This window comes from Ziziphus jujuba, chromosome 7, assembly GCF_031755915.1.
Source record: "Ziziphus jujuba cultivar Dongzao chromosome 7, ASM3175591v1".
NCBI classification, from domain to species: Eukaryota; Viridiplantae; Streptophyta; class Magnoliopsida; order Rosales; family Rhamnaceae; genus Ziziphus; species Ziziphus jujuba.
Genome location: NC_083385.1, coordinates 989,090 through 1,006,776, shown reverse-complemented (window position 1 = coordinate 1,006,776; position 17,687 = coordinate 989,090). Strand labels below are relative to the sequence as shown.

General features: G+C 31.3%; 3 protein-coding genes across 4 annotated transcripts; all 3 read right to left on the bottom strand.

The window, feature by feature from the left end:
* Positions 1-1,821: 1,821 nt before the first annotated feature.
* Positions 1,822-4,428, bottom strand: LOC107423943 (cytokinin dehydrogenase 2). Its single transcript, XM_025076882.3, has 5 exons — positions 3,818-4,428; positions 3,091-3,218; positions 2,601-2,867; positions 2,219-2,487; positions 1,822-2,110 (listed from the first exon to the last, which is right to left on the bottom strand). Exons 1-5 carry the CDS (start codon positions 4,401-4,403, stop codon positions 1,822-1,824), a joined length of 1,539 nt encoding a protein of 512 aa, XP_024932650.1. The 5' UTR covers positions 4,404-4,428.
* Positions 4,429-10,075: 5,647 nt separating this feature from the next.
* Positions 10,076-13,916, bottom strand: LOC107423992 (cytokinin dehydrogenase 3). Its single transcript, XM_016033667.4, has 5 exons — positions 12,300-13,916; positions 11,716-11,843; positions 11,256-11,522; positions 10,588-10,856; positions 10,076-10,461 (listed from the first exon to the last, which is right to left on the bottom strand). Exons 1-5 carry the CDS (start codon positions 13,012-13,014, stop codon positions 10,173-10,175), a joined length of 1,668 nt encoding a protein of 555 aa, XP_015889153.2. The 5' UTR covers positions 13,015-13,916; the 3' UTR covers positions 10,076-10,172.
* A 112-nt stretch (positions 13,917-14,028) lies between these two features.
* Positions 14,029-16,569, bottom strand: LOC107423977 (translation machinery-associated protein 22). 2 transcript variants are annotated; one of them, XM_016033644.4, is made up of 7 exons: positions 16,267-16,569; positions 16,062-16,172; positions 15,442-15,494; positions 15,243-15,324; positions 15,075-15,142; positions 14,882-14,965; positions 14,029-14,475 (listed from the first exon to the last, which is right to left on the bottom strand). In XM_016033644.4, the coding sequence occupies exons 1-7, from the start codon at positions 16,412-16,414 to the stop codon at positions 14,419-14,421; spliced, it is 603 nt and encodes a 200-aa protein (XP_015889130.1). In that variant the 5' UTR covers positions 16,415-16,569; the 3' UTR covers positions 14,029-14,418. The 2 variants fall into 2 exon arrangements, with proteins under 2 accessions (XP_015889130.1, XP_015889131.1); XM_016033645.4 differs by having other exon boundaries at positions 16,062-16,151; positions 16,267-16,566.
* Positions 16,570-17,687: the final 1,118 nt, after the last annotated feature.

Here is a 17,687-nt window from a genome sequence, read left to right as displayed (position 1 = left end):
GACAAAATTGAGGATGGTGAGTGAGAAAGGATTACCATATATTATGCATCATATATATGCATACAATCACATCTTAGCATCCCAGACGGGTCGCAGCTGGCCCGCCAAATATTTAGAGAAAAAAGCAAACAGAATCTTCAGAGATCGGCTACTCCCAAACAATATCCTCTGTCCCATGATTCCTACTGCCATATCTATAAAGGAATTAAAAGCATTGGTTTTATAAACGTTCATGGGGTCCATATGCATATATTTATCAAAAACTAAATACATATATTTATCAATATAAAGGCAATTAATACCCTCAGAATTGATAGGATTTTATTAAATATCTATGATAAACATCAAATAATATTATGCAGATATTACATATGGGCTAAAGAGGCGATGAGATTGGGCCAGCATAGCCCAATGTTGTTGGTTGAGAAGAAGATGGATGTTTAATTTTTCGTGTAAAAATGGAGCCTGGACCACAAAAACAAACAGGGAGTGAGAGTTAAAGGCCACAGTGGAAAAAAATTGAAGCTCTGAAAGTGATGACACTGACAGTCACTCTCATATACAATTTCTATGTAGCTAAGTGATGTTTGTACTTCCTACTGACACGGGGCTATTAGCACTAAATAAGTAATTGCAAGTGTATATGATATAGACATTATAGTTATCGTTCTTATCTGTAGATCTTTTGCTTCAATACTTTTTTTTTTTTTCTTTGGGGATATTTTTCTTGATAATAAATTATATATAAAAGATAAGAAAATATATATGTATATATATATATATATTTATATTTATATATATAACATGTCAATTATACTAGATAGTGATAAAAATTTAAAACATGTAATTTGAGAAAATAGTGGCTTCCCGTCTGTTTCTGGATGAGGACAACTTAATTAATTACAAGTTGGTGCAAAAGTGTAAAAGTTTATATATAGCTGATAAAACTAGAAAATGAGATTTGCTTTGGTAACTTATGGACCAATTCAATTTCCTCAACAATCAAGAGGGTTGACTTGGTAGCAACTAGCTACGTGTGTACTAAATTTGTAAAGGCTTTGTTTAGCATAGTTTTTGCTTCATTTTTTATTTTTTTTAAAGAGTGTTTCATGAAAAAATTATTCTTTATTGATTTTGGTTAGAAATACTTTTAAAATCTAAAAGTTATCTAAACACTTTTAAAAACAAGTATTTTTGAGCTTTAAAAATTATTTTTGTCTTTTCAAAAACTATGTCAAATAATAAAGCCTAAATTACTCAAAGGAAACATATCACATCCTCTTAAGTAATGCCCAATAGTAGGTAATAAATAATTTCAACCTTCTCATTTAAAAAGTGAACAGAAATACTTAAAGAAACAGTAAAGACACTAGACTTTTTTCAAAGAAAGAAAATGTATCAGAAGTCATATTCTAATTATAAATGTTTAGCAACTAGACTTTTTTCAAAGAAAGAAAATGTATCAGAAGTCATATTCTAATTATAAATGTTTAGCAACTAGTTGTAACACCTATAAGATAAACATGAAGATCCAGTCACCAAAAAACATAGCACTTGTCTCATTAGATATAGAAGTTCTAGTTCTGGTTCTCATGTATGTCCGAGTGTATTATCAAATAAGAAGTTGTAGCACGTAAATCTTTATCAGCAGGTTTTAAACTTCGGATAGAGGGGTTTTTAGAGTTTTAAATACTGAGAAAAGTTTAGTAACAAGTAGTATTGTATAAAACGATATCGTAAAATTGAAAATAAAAGTGAGAAGTATTATTCATATTATTCTTGTTTAAAATATAGAACTTCATCACAATATTATATTGGTGACTAATTAAAAATTCGCTGGCCCGGTGAGAGTATTTTGTTGGGGTCGAAATTAGCTTTCATTTCCTGAAAATTTGTCCATTTTGAGCCAAAATGATTTATCCAATCTCTCTGAGTTTCATAGTAGGGAAGATATTGCTTTACCGGTATGCCATTCTTCTCACAAAATTCTAATAGTTGTTTATTTACTGCATCGTATGCTTCCCAATCAAAAATTCTAGTTGAATATAGTAGAGCTACAGTATAGAAAACATCTTCATCTGGTATCACACAAGACATTTTATCTTCCCACCTGCATATCAGAATAAATTAATTTATTATTCAAATTGACTATTGCAAAAATAACTTAATTACCATTAAATATATTTTGTAAGAAATATTAATTAAAAAAAAAACTTACTTGTTTCTGTTCATTGGATAAAATTTAACGATTCCTACAGTGACACTTTCTTTAAGAAGAATGTTTTTGAAGACGCCAAAATCAAAATCAGAAATTCGTGATTTTGGTAAAAAAATATTTAACCATGGATGAGGAACATCCCAAAGTCCTTGTTTACGGAGAATCAGTTCATCATAATGTACTCTATTTAGAAAATATATATATTCTACGTCTTTTGCAAAATAAAATCCAGGAACAAAGCTTAGCCCTTTCACCAAAACTTGAAGTTCCTGTACATATAAAAAGATAACACATAAGTTTACATATAAAATTAACCCAAAAAAAAAAAAAAAGAAAAGAAACAGAGAGAGAAGAGACCATATATATATATATATATATATACCTTGTCCACGCTATCCCGAGTGCTGTCATCATAATATTTGGCTAGTTCTAAGAGGTAAATTATTCCATATTGTGTAACTAAGGAAACTATTTTTGGTTGGTCGGATTTGGGATAAGAGGAAACATCAAGAGGACCCTGCCTCATTAGTAGAAGACCTTCTAGATAATCTACTCCATCTTTCTCTCCTCTTCCATTCAGTGAGATCAACCTTTCTTGGTCTCGAGAGATTGCAGAGAAGTCATTGTACAGCATCCGTATCCACTTAACCTGGATAACACCAAAAAGTTGTTTCATAAATTGGGAGTTATGTGTTGATTATATATATATATATATATATGTTTCATTACACGATTGTTAATTAATTTAGTTATATACATACCATATGATGAATTAAACGTACAAAAGCACTTAATTTATATGATTGTAAATACGGTACAGGTATAATCATGAGATTTGGTAACTTAAATCAATTGGTCAAATCCTTGCATACCCTCTTCAGTGCTGGCTGAAGGGCAATTCTTGCTCTTGTTATTATTCCAAATTGGCCTAAACCTCCAAGAACGGCATAAAATAGCTCAGGTGATTTGTCTTTGGAACACGTCACGAAATCTCCTTTTCCTGTAGTAATAATAATAATAATAATAATAATAATAATTACAAAAAAAAAAAAAAAAAAAGGGTTATTCAAAACCCCATCACAAGGTGTTAGGACTAGATATTGACCCCGGGATAAAATCATACGACAAAGCACACAAGAGTTGATATCGTAACCTCTCTAGTTTGTTTCGTTGTTCTATTTTGAAAAATAAATAATTTAAGATATCTGTCGAGGTTATTTAGATTTTGTAGATGGAATTGCATGTGTTTCGTTATTTTCAAACACATTAATAGAAGTTTATCGAATATGTTGTCTTATTTTTTGGCTGTACGTCTGGTCACAATTTGAAGCAATCATTAAAAAGAAAAAAAGAAAAAAAGAAAAAAAAAGGCTAGAATTCTTACATCGAGTTCTTTAAAAAATAATATATATATATATATATATATATAGATAGGTAAATAAATATTGCAAAAATGGACGCTTGTCCCCACCATATAATGTGGGCTCCTAGTGCTGCATGCAAAAGGCATCGGCAGTACATAAAAGCAAAAACACCGGCGCTCATCCAAGATAGATTTCAAAATAAATATATTGCAAATTAATATCAGAGAAAACAAACCGGTGATAACATCCAATTCAAAAACATTGCTGATCTGAGGACCAAAGCGGAAAGTTTGGCCGCCAATACCAGCATTAGAGAGCGTCCCACCAACGCTCAAATACAAGTAGTCGGTCCACGACACCGGAGAAAGACCACGTTTGAGGGTTTGAGTGAGCACATCAATCCAAAGCTGCTCACCTCCAACATCAGCATAAGAACCCAAAGCAGGAGTTTGTGAGATAAAAATCCCAGGCCCACTTTTGTGGTTTATCAAATTTGTCATATTTACCACCACCCCATTGTCAGTCATACACTGTCCTCGAACCGAATGGCCATGCCCTCTAGCCGCTATGCCAAGAGGGCTAGAATTGTTGTTTGCAAATTGTATTAAGCTTCTAATATCATCTGTGGACGTTGGATAGAATACTGCTGCTGGTTTTTTCTGAACTATATGCCCATAGTCTGTGGAGGCCAAATCGATGGCAACCAAATCGTTTCGAAATTTGTCGGAGATATTCCGAGGAGGTACAAAACTTAATGTGTCTGCAGGTTGGGATATGATCACTCCTATGGAGATGACCAAAATGCTGATCATATAAAACATGTTGAAATTAGATATCGAAATTGTGAGCGGGTCTGTCTGTGTCATTGGTTTTGTTCCCAAAGAGGCCGGTTTTATAAGCAGGAGAAGAAGAGAGAGGCAAGAAGAAAAAGTAATAATAATAATAAATAAATAAATAAATAAATAAAGGGAAAGCATTAATTGCATGCATGTACGTGAATATATATAAGGAAGGAAATTAAAGATGGGAAAATCAGAAATGGTTTTGGTACTTGAATTCATGTACCCTTGAATGCTGATGCATCACCTTATTCTTCTTAATTATTAATGACGTCTTCTCTTATTATTCCAAAAAAAAAAGAAAAAAAAAAAGAATCGAAAATAATACAAAAAATATTTTATTTATTTTATTTTATTTTACTTATACATGGATATTAAGTTTGACCATTGAATTGAAAGAGGATGTCTTTTTGCGTTTTCCCAACTCGAATGCTACCATACGCAATAACAAGACTTTGGATATATATATATATATATATATATATATATAACTTGTTTTGCCTTTTTCAAAGATACGCAACGCAAAGATGAATCTTTGAATTACGTAAATATTTTCCAAATCAACCGACAAGGAAAAAAATGTAATATTACGATTCTGCTAAGATTACAAATATATGCCAAATTTACAAATATCCTATTGCAAGTCAATGTGGCATTGTATATGCAATTAAGATCCTGTTTTAGATTGAACAACCGATTATATGAGAAGTTTACTTTTTTGCGTTTCTTTGACTACAAAATTTTTGAAATGGCACCTGCCTACCCATTTGAGCCACCTATTACCACTTTCCTTTCTTCTCTGCCTATTATTTTAGAGGGAAATAAAGACCAATTCATTTGTTTTCTTGTATAAGGAAATTGCTTTCATTACACCAATTCTATCCCTTTATATATTGACCAAATACAATATATTAAAATACAATCCTATCCCTATACATATATACCAACATCAGGATAACAACACGCTCTTAGGTGATGGTGTACCAAATAACCTACAGTAGGAATATATTGTCACACATCAATATGAAACTTCATGCTTTTTAGTTTGAAAGAATAACATTATTTTTTCGCATATATGCAAACCTAGTTCTCACATTAACTAAATCTAAGGATCTTAAAGAGTATAAATGAAATGAATTACAATCCTCTATTTGTTTTTTTGCCATGCTATGCTATGGTGTGAGGTGGTAGGATTTAAAGTGTGTTGACCTGGTATTTTTATTTATTTATTTTTTAAAATTTTTGACCTGGTATTACTTACGTGAGGAGCAAGAAAATAATCTTTAGTTTGACAAATTTAATTACGATGACCAATAGAAACTTTGCATTGCTTAATTTTCATAGCTGATCCTTTTTGCAGACTACAGAGATTGAGAGGAAACCCTTATGTAACTAAATTGAAATATTCCCAACTTGTTCATATATAATAATTTTGTGGCATATTAATTCTTGTTTCAGAAAATTAATATAATCCAGTTCGTAAGCTGATAATTAATTAACAGACTAATTTCCTGTTGTTTTCTTCAATTAGAAAGTCCAATTTTTACGTTACTCTAATTAAATAAGAATATGTATAATATTTCTCTTTTTATTTAATTAAAGGTGGTGGAAAGTGAGAAATTTACAGTGTGGAAATCCGTAGACGGTGTTAATCAATCAGTCTTACAGAATTTAATCTTACAGAGTGTAAGAGTAGTACTCTCACCATGTGAATGAAATCTTACAGAATTTAATTGAGCATGAATCTTGTCAAACAAAATCTACACAGAAAATAGATATGCAAACAGAGAGACAAAGAGTTATAGATAGAAAAAGGAAGGACAAAGTTATCTTTTTTGATAGCCCCTTAGATTCATATTTTTCATAGGTCAAACATATCCTATAAATTAATTGCAAAAGACTGAGATGTCAATTATTTTATATATATATAGGCTGACTCGAGTTTTGAGGTCGTTGTTGACACTTGACAGAGAGAGAGGGGGTAGGAAGTTATAAGGTGTTGGCCCTGGCTTTGCTTACGTGAGGAGCAGGAAAATAATCTTCTAATTTGACAAAATTCAATTACATAGCAACCCCACTTGACGGAAACTTTGCTTTGTCGTCACAATTCCATTGCTTAATTTTCATATGTATATATATGTATAGTCGATTTCTTCGCAATGCAATGCTTTTTACAGGTATAGATTGGGAAGAAAAGATGATATAACTAATCCTTTGACAGTGTAATCTTTTTCATAAGCCGATAATTAATTAACAGACTAATTTCCTGGTGGGATTAATTAACTAGTTAATATTTATTTTCTTCAATTAGAAAGACCAATTTTTACACTACTTTAGTGGTGAAAAGTGGGAAATTTACGGTGTGGAAGTCCTTTGACAGTGTCAATCAATCAGTCTCAGGATATTAGTCTGTTCATGGGGTGTACCAAATAGAAGATACGATGGGGTCCGACAGGCACAGAGACATAGACAGACACAGACACAGAGAGAAAAAAACGATTGCTTCGATCATGTTGATGTACTTATGAAAGAGATGATGTTTGAAATTTTTTCTGCGCCTTTAAGTACCTCAACTCAAGGTTCTGTTTTCTAGTGAACATACATATATATATATATATATATATATATATATATTGTATGATCTTCCACAGTCACATTTTTTTACTTCAAATTATGTGCACCCCCGTCCAGGTTTCATCGGTTTTTAATAAAATTATTTTTATTTAACATACTCCAACTGCTAATTTTATTAGCGGTCCAGTTGGTATATATAATATATAATATAAAAATAAACTAAAAAAAAAAAAAGAAAAAAAAATAGAGCATCAGAAAATGATGGAAGATCAAAGAGTTGGAGGGAACAGTGGTCCAATCAACAGGGAAAGGAGCATCTTCTGACTAAATCTATGGTGGAATTTTACATAATTTGTTGGATTGACAAGTCGTTGTCCTTCTCGCAAGAAGCTTCTGCCAAACTTGTAAGGTTACATTAATATTAGGGAAATCTCGCTATGCTATTCAACCTGTTCAAAGCTCTGTGCGAAGGTTACATCTGTTTGTTTGAAGAGGGACGGCACTACAATTTTTTCCATATATGCGTGCTTGCATAAATATAATAGGTTTTAATGAGAACATTTTCAATTTAAAAATTTTAAAATAAATAAATTTAATTATTTAAAATTATTAGATTTAATAAATAGTAATATATTATATTAAATTTAAAGGTTTTAAATAATTTAGTCTATTTATTTTTATTTTAAAAAGTTAAAAATATATTTGTTAGTCTTTTTATGATTAAAAGCTCAAGTTGAATTTTAAATTTTTTTTTTGTTAAAAAATGAAGATATTTGAAAAAAATTAATAAGTATTTGTTAATCAAAAAAAATAATTTTTTAAACAGTTTTATAGAAACTCTAATTTTGATTTTTTTTTAAAAAAAAAATTAATTTATATGGAAACTCAATAAATATTTAATGTAATTTTTTTATTTATCCAAACATTTATTAGGTTTTTAATAAAAAATTTTGAAAAATCTATTATACAAAATTTTATAAACTAAAATTTTATTTTAATCAGCTATACCAAATGAACATTTATTAAAATTTCATTGTACATAAATATATATATATATATATATAGAGAGAGAGAGAGAGAGAGAGAAAGAAAGAGAGAGAGAGAGAGTTGTGAGCTACAGTAAGAATCTAAGCCTCTGTTTGATATAGTTTATGTTTTAGCAAAAAATAGTTATTGATCATCATAAGTTCTTTTACTTAAAAAAATAATAAATGTTTTGCTACAAATTGATAACTGATTGCTGACCCCAAAAAAAAAAAAAAAAGAATTTTTTAAGCCAAAATGGAGAAATCAAAATTTTAAATGAATTACCAAAACATTTTCTAGACAACCAAGAATTTATTAATTTTTCAATAAAAGCTCTTCTTACATAAGCTCTTTCCCTAGTTAAAAATTCTTTTTATATAAGTTATACCAAACAAACTTTAAAACTATTACTTTTCATATATAAGTATAAATGATTTATTAACAGAACTAATTTTACTTAACTAGAAAATTTAATTTATTCATAAACAAAATACAAATATGTATCATTTATCAAAATAATATTATAAATATATCCTCTGACTCAGCGGATTCATATGCCGTCCAAATATATGTACTTATCGCTAGTTTCCATTGAAAAGACAAGGTCAAAATATATAATTTGTAGTTATACCTATACCACAATGATCTTTAAGGATTTGATCGACTCGTAATTAATATTGTTAAGAGCGGGTCCTTATTTTAATTCGGTTCAAAATGAGAAAAAAAACTTACAAGATTAATAATTAAAAAACCAATTTAATCTTTTTTTAATAATATAATTATTTCTAAAAAAAAATCTATGAATAATAATTTTTTAAAAATAGTTTTGCCTATTTTCAGTAATGTAACTATTCAAAAAAATTATATGCATAAAGACTAAAATCAATTCCTTTTTTTTTTTGTTAAAATTATTATTTATTTTTTTTACAAAAATTTGTAGCACAGTATATTCCTATACCAAACCTCGTTCAATATCAACACAGTACAGTTTACTAATCCAATCCAATTCAGCATATAAGTACCAAAACTCTAACTATTTATTTATTGTGGTTGGACCCCAAGGAATTAAAAGACTGGTTTAATAAAACATTTCGTGGATCCATATATCTATATATATATATATATATATATATATATATTATTTATAAAAGTAAAAGCAATTAATGCCCATAGAGATATTATACGATTTTTTATTTTTTTTTATTTTTTGGTGCTAAGACATTATACGATTTAAATAAATGTTAATGGACAATTGAACCTTTAAAAGAGAAATTATATGCCCAATGTTGTTGGTCAAGGATAAGATTATGGGTGGGGATGCTTTTTGCTTGTAAGCACGAAGCTTGGACCGCAAAAACCAACAGAGAGTGTGTTAGGGCCATGGTGGAAAAATATTGAGCTCTGATCATGGAGATGACAGTGACTCTCACAACTTCTAAGTAGCAAAATGGTGTTTGTACTTCCTACTGACGGGTGGGGCGTTTGGCAATTCCAAGTATATCAAATATGGATGTTTTAATTATTGTTCTTATGCGTAGATCCTTTGCTTCAATCTGTTTTTTTACTTCTTTCTTTCTTTCTTTTTTTTGGATTTTTTTTTCATTAATATTATATATATATATATATATATATAGATATATATATATATATATCTATATATATATATATATATATATAGAAGAGACTGAATATACGTAAAATGTACAAAATGGTGATCAAAATTTAAAACATGCAAATATGAAAAGATAGTGGGTTCCATTCTGTTTCTTGTTGAGGGCACATTAATTAAAAGTTGGTGTAAAAGTTTACCAAATAAGAAAGCTAAGAGATGAAAATTATTTTTATAACTTATGTACTAAAATATTTCAATTCCAATTTCAATTTTCCAACCATGATCAAGAGAGTTGACTTGGTAGCAACTAGCTACTTATATAGCAAAGCAGTTAAATTACTCAAAGGAAGCAAATCAAGTAATCTTAAGTAATGTCCAAATAGTGTAATAAATAACTTGTATCTTTAAAAAGTGATTGGAATTACTTAAAGGAGCAGTATGATACTATAGTTTCTTGAGAAAGAAAATGCATCAGAAATTGATCTTCTAATTAAACCTTTAGAAAGTAGTTATAACACTGATACATAAAATATTAATGACTAGCTAAAAATTCGCTGGCCTGGTGAGAGTATATTGTTGGGGTCGAAATTAGCTTTCATCTTCTGAAAATTTGTCCATTTTGAGCCGAAATGATTTATCCAATCCCCCTGAGTTTCATAGTGGGGAAGATACTGCTTTACCACTATGCCATTCTTCTCACAAAATCCTAGTACTTGTTTATTTACTGCGTCATATGCTTCCCAATCTTGAATTCCACTTGAATGGAGAAAAGCTACAGTGTAAAAGATATCTTCATCTGGTATCGCTGTTGACATTTTATCATTCCACCTGCATATACAAATAATTTAAATTATTAATATTCAAATCAATTGTTGCAAAAAAATTAACTTAATTTCAATTAAATATATATTATGTAAAATATATTATCTGAAAAAAAAAAAAAAAAACACTTACTTGTTCTTGTTCATGGGGTAAATTATAATGAGTCCCGTAGTGATACTTTGTTTAAGGAAAATGTCTTTGAAAATGCCAGAATCGAAATCGGAGATTTGCGATCTTGGTAGAAAAAGATTTAACCATGGATGAGGAACATCCCAAAATCCTTGTTTACGAAGTATCAGTTCATCATAATGGACTCTATTTAGAAATCGTATATATTCTACATCTTTCTCAAAGTGAAATCCATGAACAAATCTTAACCCTTGCACCAAAACTTGAAGATCCTATACAATAAAAACGATGCACATATTTATATACATAATAACAATTCTATATAATAAGGACATAACAAAAATTTTATTGTAAAACATCCTATTTAGTAAGACATATTGTCATATAATAAATGCTACCTCTTTTAAATATATTTTTTAATTGTTTTTAAATAAAAATTAATTGGGGATCCACTAGTAATTGTTATAAAATTAAAAGACTAATTGGATATTTTCTAAATATGAATGATAATTTATTTTTCTTTGGGGCCACCAACAAAATTAATATAACTTGGCATATAGGATGTCTTTATTATAAAATTTTCACCACATCTTTAATATATAAAAAATACAAATAAACAAGATGAAGAAGACGATATGGAGAGGTGAAAGAATAGATATACACATATATACCTTGTCCACGCTATTCTGGGTGCTGTTATCGTAATATTTGACTAGTTCTATGCAGTAGATTATTCCATATTGAGTAACTAAGGAAACAATTTTGGGTTGGTCGGATAAAGGATAAAAGGAAATATCAAGAGGACCCTGCCTCATTAGTACAAAACCTTCTATATAATCTGCTCCATCTTTTTCTTGTATTCCATTCATTGAGATCAACCTTTCTTGATCTTGTGAGAATGCAGAGAAATCATTGTACAGCATCCGTACCCACTTAACCTGGTAACAACATCAAAAAATCATTTCATAATTTGGAGGTCTTGTTCACTTGTAATAATATATAATTGTATATGATCGATGAATCGATAAACGTGCCAAATATTTATTTTAAATGACTGATAATTAAATAGGTATAAGGCATAAACATTAGATATGGTAACTTAAATCAATTGGTCAAATCCTTGCATAATACCCTTTTCGGGGCTGGCTGAAGGGCAATTCTTGCTCTTGTTATTATCCCAAACTGGCCTAAACCTCCAAGAACAGCATAAAACAGCTCAGGTGATTTGTCTGTGGAACACGTAACAAAATCTCCTTTTCCTGTATTAAAAAAATTAACACTCAAGACCCTTAAAGGTGTTTCGAATTAGAAATTGACTCCAGGATGAAGTTATGTGACAAAAACTCAGAACAGTTTATCTTTTCAACTGTACAATTTGTTCGATTTCTTGTTTTATTTTGAAAAATAAATAATTTAAAATTTTATCAAATATTTTGTCCGTTAGGTATCTTTTTTATGGAAGTCCGGTATGTATCGTATTCTTTGTCTGTACGTCTATCTAGATAGTTTCCCCCCTTAGGCTTGGTTTATTGTACTATTCACATTTTGAAAAGAAACATATGAAAAAGGAAAAAATATATATAACTGTATTCTTAAAAAATAATGATTTCAAAGTATAAAATCAAATATCTATATATATATATATATATATATATAGACTTCAAAATAAAAAAATTAATGGTAATAAATTAATAATAGAGAAAGAGAATACAAACCAGTGATAACATCCAATTCATAAACATTGCTGATCTGAGGACCGAAACGGAAGGTTTGGCCGCTAATACCAGCGTTAGAGAGCGTCCCACCAACGCTCAAGTACAAGTAGTCGGTCCATGACACTGGAGAAAGGCCATGTTTGAGGGTCTCAGTGAGCACATCAATCCAAAGCTGCTCACCTCCAACATCAGCGTAAGAACCCAAAGCAGGACTTTGCGAGATTATAATCCCAGCAAGCCCAGTTTTCTGCTGGTTCATCAAATTCGTCATGTTCACCACCACCCCATTGTCAGTCATACACTGTCCTCGAACAGAATGGCCTTGCCCTCTAGCCCCTATGCCAATACGGCTAGAATTGTCGTTTGCAAATAGTATTAGGCTTCTTATATCATCTATGGACGTTGGATAGAATACTGCTGCTGATTTTGTTTGAATAATATGCCCATAGTCTGTGGAGGCTAAATCAATGGCCTGCGAATCGTTTCGAAACCTGTCTGAGATATTCTGAGGGGGTTCAAAACTTAATGTCTCGGCAGGTTGGGATATCAGTCCCATCGAGATGACCAAAATATTGATCATGGAAAACATGTTGAAAGATATGGGAATTGTGAGGGTCATCTGTGTCGTTGTTTTTGTTGCAGAAGATGCCAGTTTTATGAGGAAGAGAAGAAGATAGAGGTAAGGATAAAAAAGCAAAGCATTTATGGCATGCATGCTACGAGAATATAAAAAGAAAGCAATTAAAGATGGGGGAAATCAGAAATTAAGTCGGTTATTTCGAAATTAAATACAAGGTCTTATTTATACAAGAAAAGTTTGGCCATTAATTGAAATAGGATGTCGTTTTGTGTTTTTCCAACTCTAGAATGCTACACATACGCCATAAGCAAGACTTTTGAGTACATCCCCAAACTTAGTTTTTGCCTTTTTCACAGGTACGCAACGATAAACTTTGAATTACGTAATTTTTTTCCAAATCAAATATTTTCCAAATCGACCGACAACGATAGAAATATAACATTCATATCTTGCAAAGATTACAAAGATATTGCTAAGATTACAAATATCCTCCTACAAGTCAATTTTTTGGCATTGTACATGCAATTAATATCCTGCTTTGGAATGCGAAAGTGCGCAATTCAGTGTTATTTCTATGTCATAAACAAACGATTATATAAGAAGTTGACGTTTTTTGCATTGTTTGACTATAATATTTTTGTAATGTCAAGTGATAGAGAAAAGACAAATTCAGCTATGCTTCCACCCATTGGTGCCTCGTACTACCACTTTCCTCTTCTCTCTGCCAATTATTTAGAGGGAGATAAAAAAACTCATTCACTTATTTAGAAGGTGACTCAATTCATTTATTTTTTTGTACAAGGAAAACTAAGCGTTGCTTTCATCACACACACTATCAAGGCAGCATTTTCCCGTAATGATAGTGCACCTAATAACCAACTGTAGGAATTTGTTCACACGCATCAACATGAAACAACCTACAGTAGGAATTTGTTCACGCGCATCAACATGAAACTTCATGCTGATTGGGTTACTCCCCAGTCTCAACAAATGGTATTAAAGTTTAAAGTATCAGGTAGAGCCATGCTTCATGCTTAAGCACCAGATGAACCCCCTAAAGTAAACGCCAGACATATTGGGAATAACCATTAACATTTTGGGTTTTCATAGAAAAATTAAATAAATAAATAATTACAAAATATAAACAAATTTAAACATAAAAAATTTGCATAAACTGCTCATTTCAACTCATACAAGAACTATATTCATATGTAAAGGGGAATGCTTATCGCTTATATGTCAGCCTTGAGGTAATATGTAAATGTAAAAGCAAAAACAGCAACGAAAATAAAGCAAATGGCCATATACATAGAACATCCCTAAAGATTAAAACACCATTAAACCGCACCCAAAAAAAAAAAAAAAAAATCCCTTCTTTGCAACATAGATGATAATAAACTCTTAAGGGGACATCTAATATCCCTGACCAATACTTTGTCCAGCTGTTGCTTACTTTGTGAGTGCAATGAATCTGGTTCAGTGTTGTGCCAGCATGGAGGAAAGATACCAAATTCCACTTTATTTGTCTGCCACGATAAGTCAGGCAGCTGGGACCTTTCTCCCATCTTCTATAAAGAAAATTGCAGTCTCTGGAACCTGATAAAGGAGCACAGAAGATGTGTTTAGCCACGTTAACCCAATAACTTCTCCACCCTGCCCCAAAAAGAAACTGAATATGCAATATATACATATACAAAAAACATACTAGAAAAAACAATGGAAGATTAAAACGTTGTTGAAACTGAAAACTGTTTTATGAATTAATGGAATTATATTTGCTGTCTCATCTGTCAGATTATGTACAAATAACTCTACTTTCAGACTGAAGTTCTTGATATAAGTAGAAAGTTCAGTAGCTTATGGGAAGTAAATTAGATACTCTATGAGAAAATAATCTAATACAGACAAAAGTAATTCACAAAAAAAATAAATAAATAAATAAAAATACAGATAAAAGTAACAAACATAACACATGGTTGAGTTACTAGTGAAAGTATCATACATCTGGCCAGGTATCTGTGATGAACTCCACAATGTCATAGGCTATATCCCCTTGAACATCAATTTGTTCCTTCTCAGTTGGCCCCTAGAACCAAGTATTAAGAACAAACAAATTTAGAGCATCATAAACAAACCAAGTTGTAAGAAATCCCAAATTGGAGCCGATTCATTTCTAAACCCCAAAACAAACAAACCTTAACAACGGAGGCTCCTGTAGCAAACTTTTTCCCAAGTTTCTTCGAAGCATCACTAAGTTTGACACCTGAAGTGGAATGACAGGAACTGAGTTACTGATGACATAAAACAAACATTATAACCTAACAATGGGACAGGAATACGATTAAAAGCATCATATTACTCACCAAAAAGGTCCAGGCCTTTCACAGTGGTGATACATTTTCGCTTGTTACGTGTAACCTTTTCAATAACTACTTCCTGCTTCTCCTGTAAAAATAATTTAGTCCAAAAAAATTAAATATTCTAAAAATTCCAAAACGACAGAACGTCTTAAAATTAGTCCCACCTAAAATATTGGAATGTTAAATATTTGAAAACTCTTACCTTCTTCTTTATCTTCCCACCAGGAAGACGCTTAACTTCTTCTTGCTTTGGTGCTGAAGTACCACCAGAAACCCAGAGAGAAAGAGAGCAAGAGAGAAAAATATATATATATCACCATTGTTTGAAATTGCAAGTAAAAATACATCCTTCTGAAACAGGATTTCAAATTTCCAATAGGACAGGAAAACACATACACATAAACACTTAACAAAATTCGTCAGATATCAATTAGCCAAACAAAATATTTCAATTATGCGACCATGGTCACTTTTGTTAGTTAGATAGCTAGTAGATTTAGGAATATTAGTTCCAAAATACAAAGAGGCTTGTTTACTTTTTGCTAAGAATACGAAGAGGCTTTGTATTCGTAGCACTATGCAAACTCAATCTAATCTATTTCCAGAAAGCAATGTCTTTATTTCATCAATCCATCAAAGCTTTAGTACCCACCATAAGCAACGTACACACACACACACACATATATATATATATTGATTATTGACACACACACACACACACACACACATATATATATATATATATATTTTGCATAATTACATGTAAATATTATTTACAACACATATTATAACAAATATATATACTCGTAAAATAAAATTTACCTGAAGAAGCAGCTCCATCGCCACCTCCTGAAGAAATACTAGTAGATTGCAACTGCTCCGATACTTTATCAGCTTCCTTCGCATTTGCCTCTGTGCATATAAACGAACAATCTTTTCTTTATATATATATATATATATATATCGGAGGGGAAAAAAGAAAAAGAAAAAGAAAAAAAAGAAAAAGGTGGCTAGGGTTTTGGGAAACCTTTAACAAGATCCGGATAAAGGTCCGGGGCATTTTGAATCAACCAGGGCTTGCATTTCTCGAAATCGGGTCCGAATTCACAGTACTCGGCTGGCAAACTGCAAATAGCACAATACAGTACGCGCACCGGTTGGGGCTTCTCCGCCATTAAGGGTCAAGTTCAAGCTCTCTCTCTCTCTCGTGGCAGTGATCCCCAAAAAGATGAGACGGTGCGTTTTGTCGACGCGGCTGTTGATGAGTTAAAGGGAAGGCGGTGCAGCTTTGCCTGTCGATACTTTTTTGATTTTTTGTTTTTCTGTTGCGTGTGATGGATCGTGTACTCGTTAAACGTTTTCGTTATCCGGGCCTAACAAGTAACAAGGTGCTGATTGTTGGACCCATTCAACAAAGCACATGTCTGGGATTGGGAAGTTGCACTCTAGCCCATATATTTTTACAGGCCCATTATTAGTCCACGAAGATTGATGAAAAACACAAAATTATAATTTAACATCATATATCACCTTTTTGGTTTTTTTTTTGCTGTCCCCTATGCCCTCCCTACCCGCGACTCGAACGCGCGCAACTGTGGCGCAGTTAGTGGCGCTCGGCCACGCGAGCTAGCCAACTTCGTCACATCACATATTACCTTGAATGCACCGGTTATGCATCAGCGACTAAATAAGCAACTTTTTCTCTTTGTTTATAGGGGAGAGGATTGAACACCTAAAAATTTTGTTAAAAGAAGGTTATTTCTGATTATTTGTATTCTGTAGGGGATGTGCTTGGGTAAATTCTAGACATACAAATAATGCCTTCGGGCATAAAATTATAAATATATATGCTACATAGCATAAATATATTTACCCTTCAACACCTGATGGAAGTGACTGTTCTCTGCCTAAGTCAACACATAGGTCAATATAGATTATGCTAAAATTTATAGAAGGCAGATGCAAAAAACATAATGGACCGACTCCATACAACGATAATTTCCAAATCCAGTACTTAGATAATGCTGTTACCCTCCCGAATTAACTATATATTTGTCAATTTTTACAAATAAATATATATACATATATATACACACACAAGAGATTAATAAAAACCATGTTTATTAGAATGCAATAAATTAGACACGGATTTACTAGAAACTATTTATTCATATTTATATATAGATGGTAGCAGTTAAAGTTCCAACTGTGGTGTAGGAATAAAAAGAAAATATGAAGTGGCATCTGGTTGTTTGTTTGGATAACATTCCAAAAAGAATCCGATACAATGAACCCACAGATTAATTTTCCAAATAGATTATTAGCAATTGAATTAATTAATGGATGGAGAAACAGAGAGCAACCAAATCTTAAGTGTTTTCACATCAATTACCTTTATTTGCATATTTGTGCTTAAATACCAAAAACAATGGGACAAATAAACCACAG

Excerpts from the sequence above, each read along its gene's own strand:
- LOC107423977 (XM_016033644.4), bottom strand. The coding sequence starts at position 16,414 with ATGGCGGAGAAGCCCCAACCGGTGCGCGTACTGTATTGTGCTATTTGC. Across the intron at positions 15,495-16,061 it reads CGATGGAGCTGCTTCTTCAG|CACCAAAGCAAGAAGAAGTT; the intron begins GTAAATTTTATT and ends GTGGTACTTCAG. Across the intron at positions 14,476-14,881 it reads TCACAGATACCTGGCCAGAT|GTTCCAGAGACTGCAATTTT; the intron begins GTATGATACTTT and ends CTCCTTTATCAG.
- LOC107423992 (XM_016033667.4), bottom strand. The coding sequence starts at position 13,014 with ATGCATGCCATAAATGCTTTGCTTTTTTATCCTTACCTCTATCTTCTT. Across the intron at positions 10,857-11,255 it reads CCCAGAATAGCGTGGACAAG|GATCTTCAAGTTTTGGTGCA; the intron begins GTATATATGTGT and ends TTTATTGTATAG. Across the intron at positions 10,462-10,587 it reads TACCCCATGAACAAGAACAA|GTGGAATGATAAAATGTCAA; the intron begins GTAAGTGTTTTT and ends TTGTATATGCAG.
- LOC107423943 (XM_025076882.3), bottom strand. The coding sequence starts at position 4,403 with ATGTTTTATATGATCAGCATTTTGGTCATCTCCATAGGAGTGATCATA. Across the intron at positions 3,219-3,817 it reads TGAATTGGATGTTATCACCG|GAAAAGGAGATTTCGTGACG; the intron begins GTTTGTTTTCTC and ends TTATTACTACAG. Across the intron at positions 2,111-2,218 it reads TATCCAATGAACAGAAACAA|GTGGGAAGATAAAATGTCTT; the intron begins GTAAGTTTTTTT and ends TCTGATATGCAG.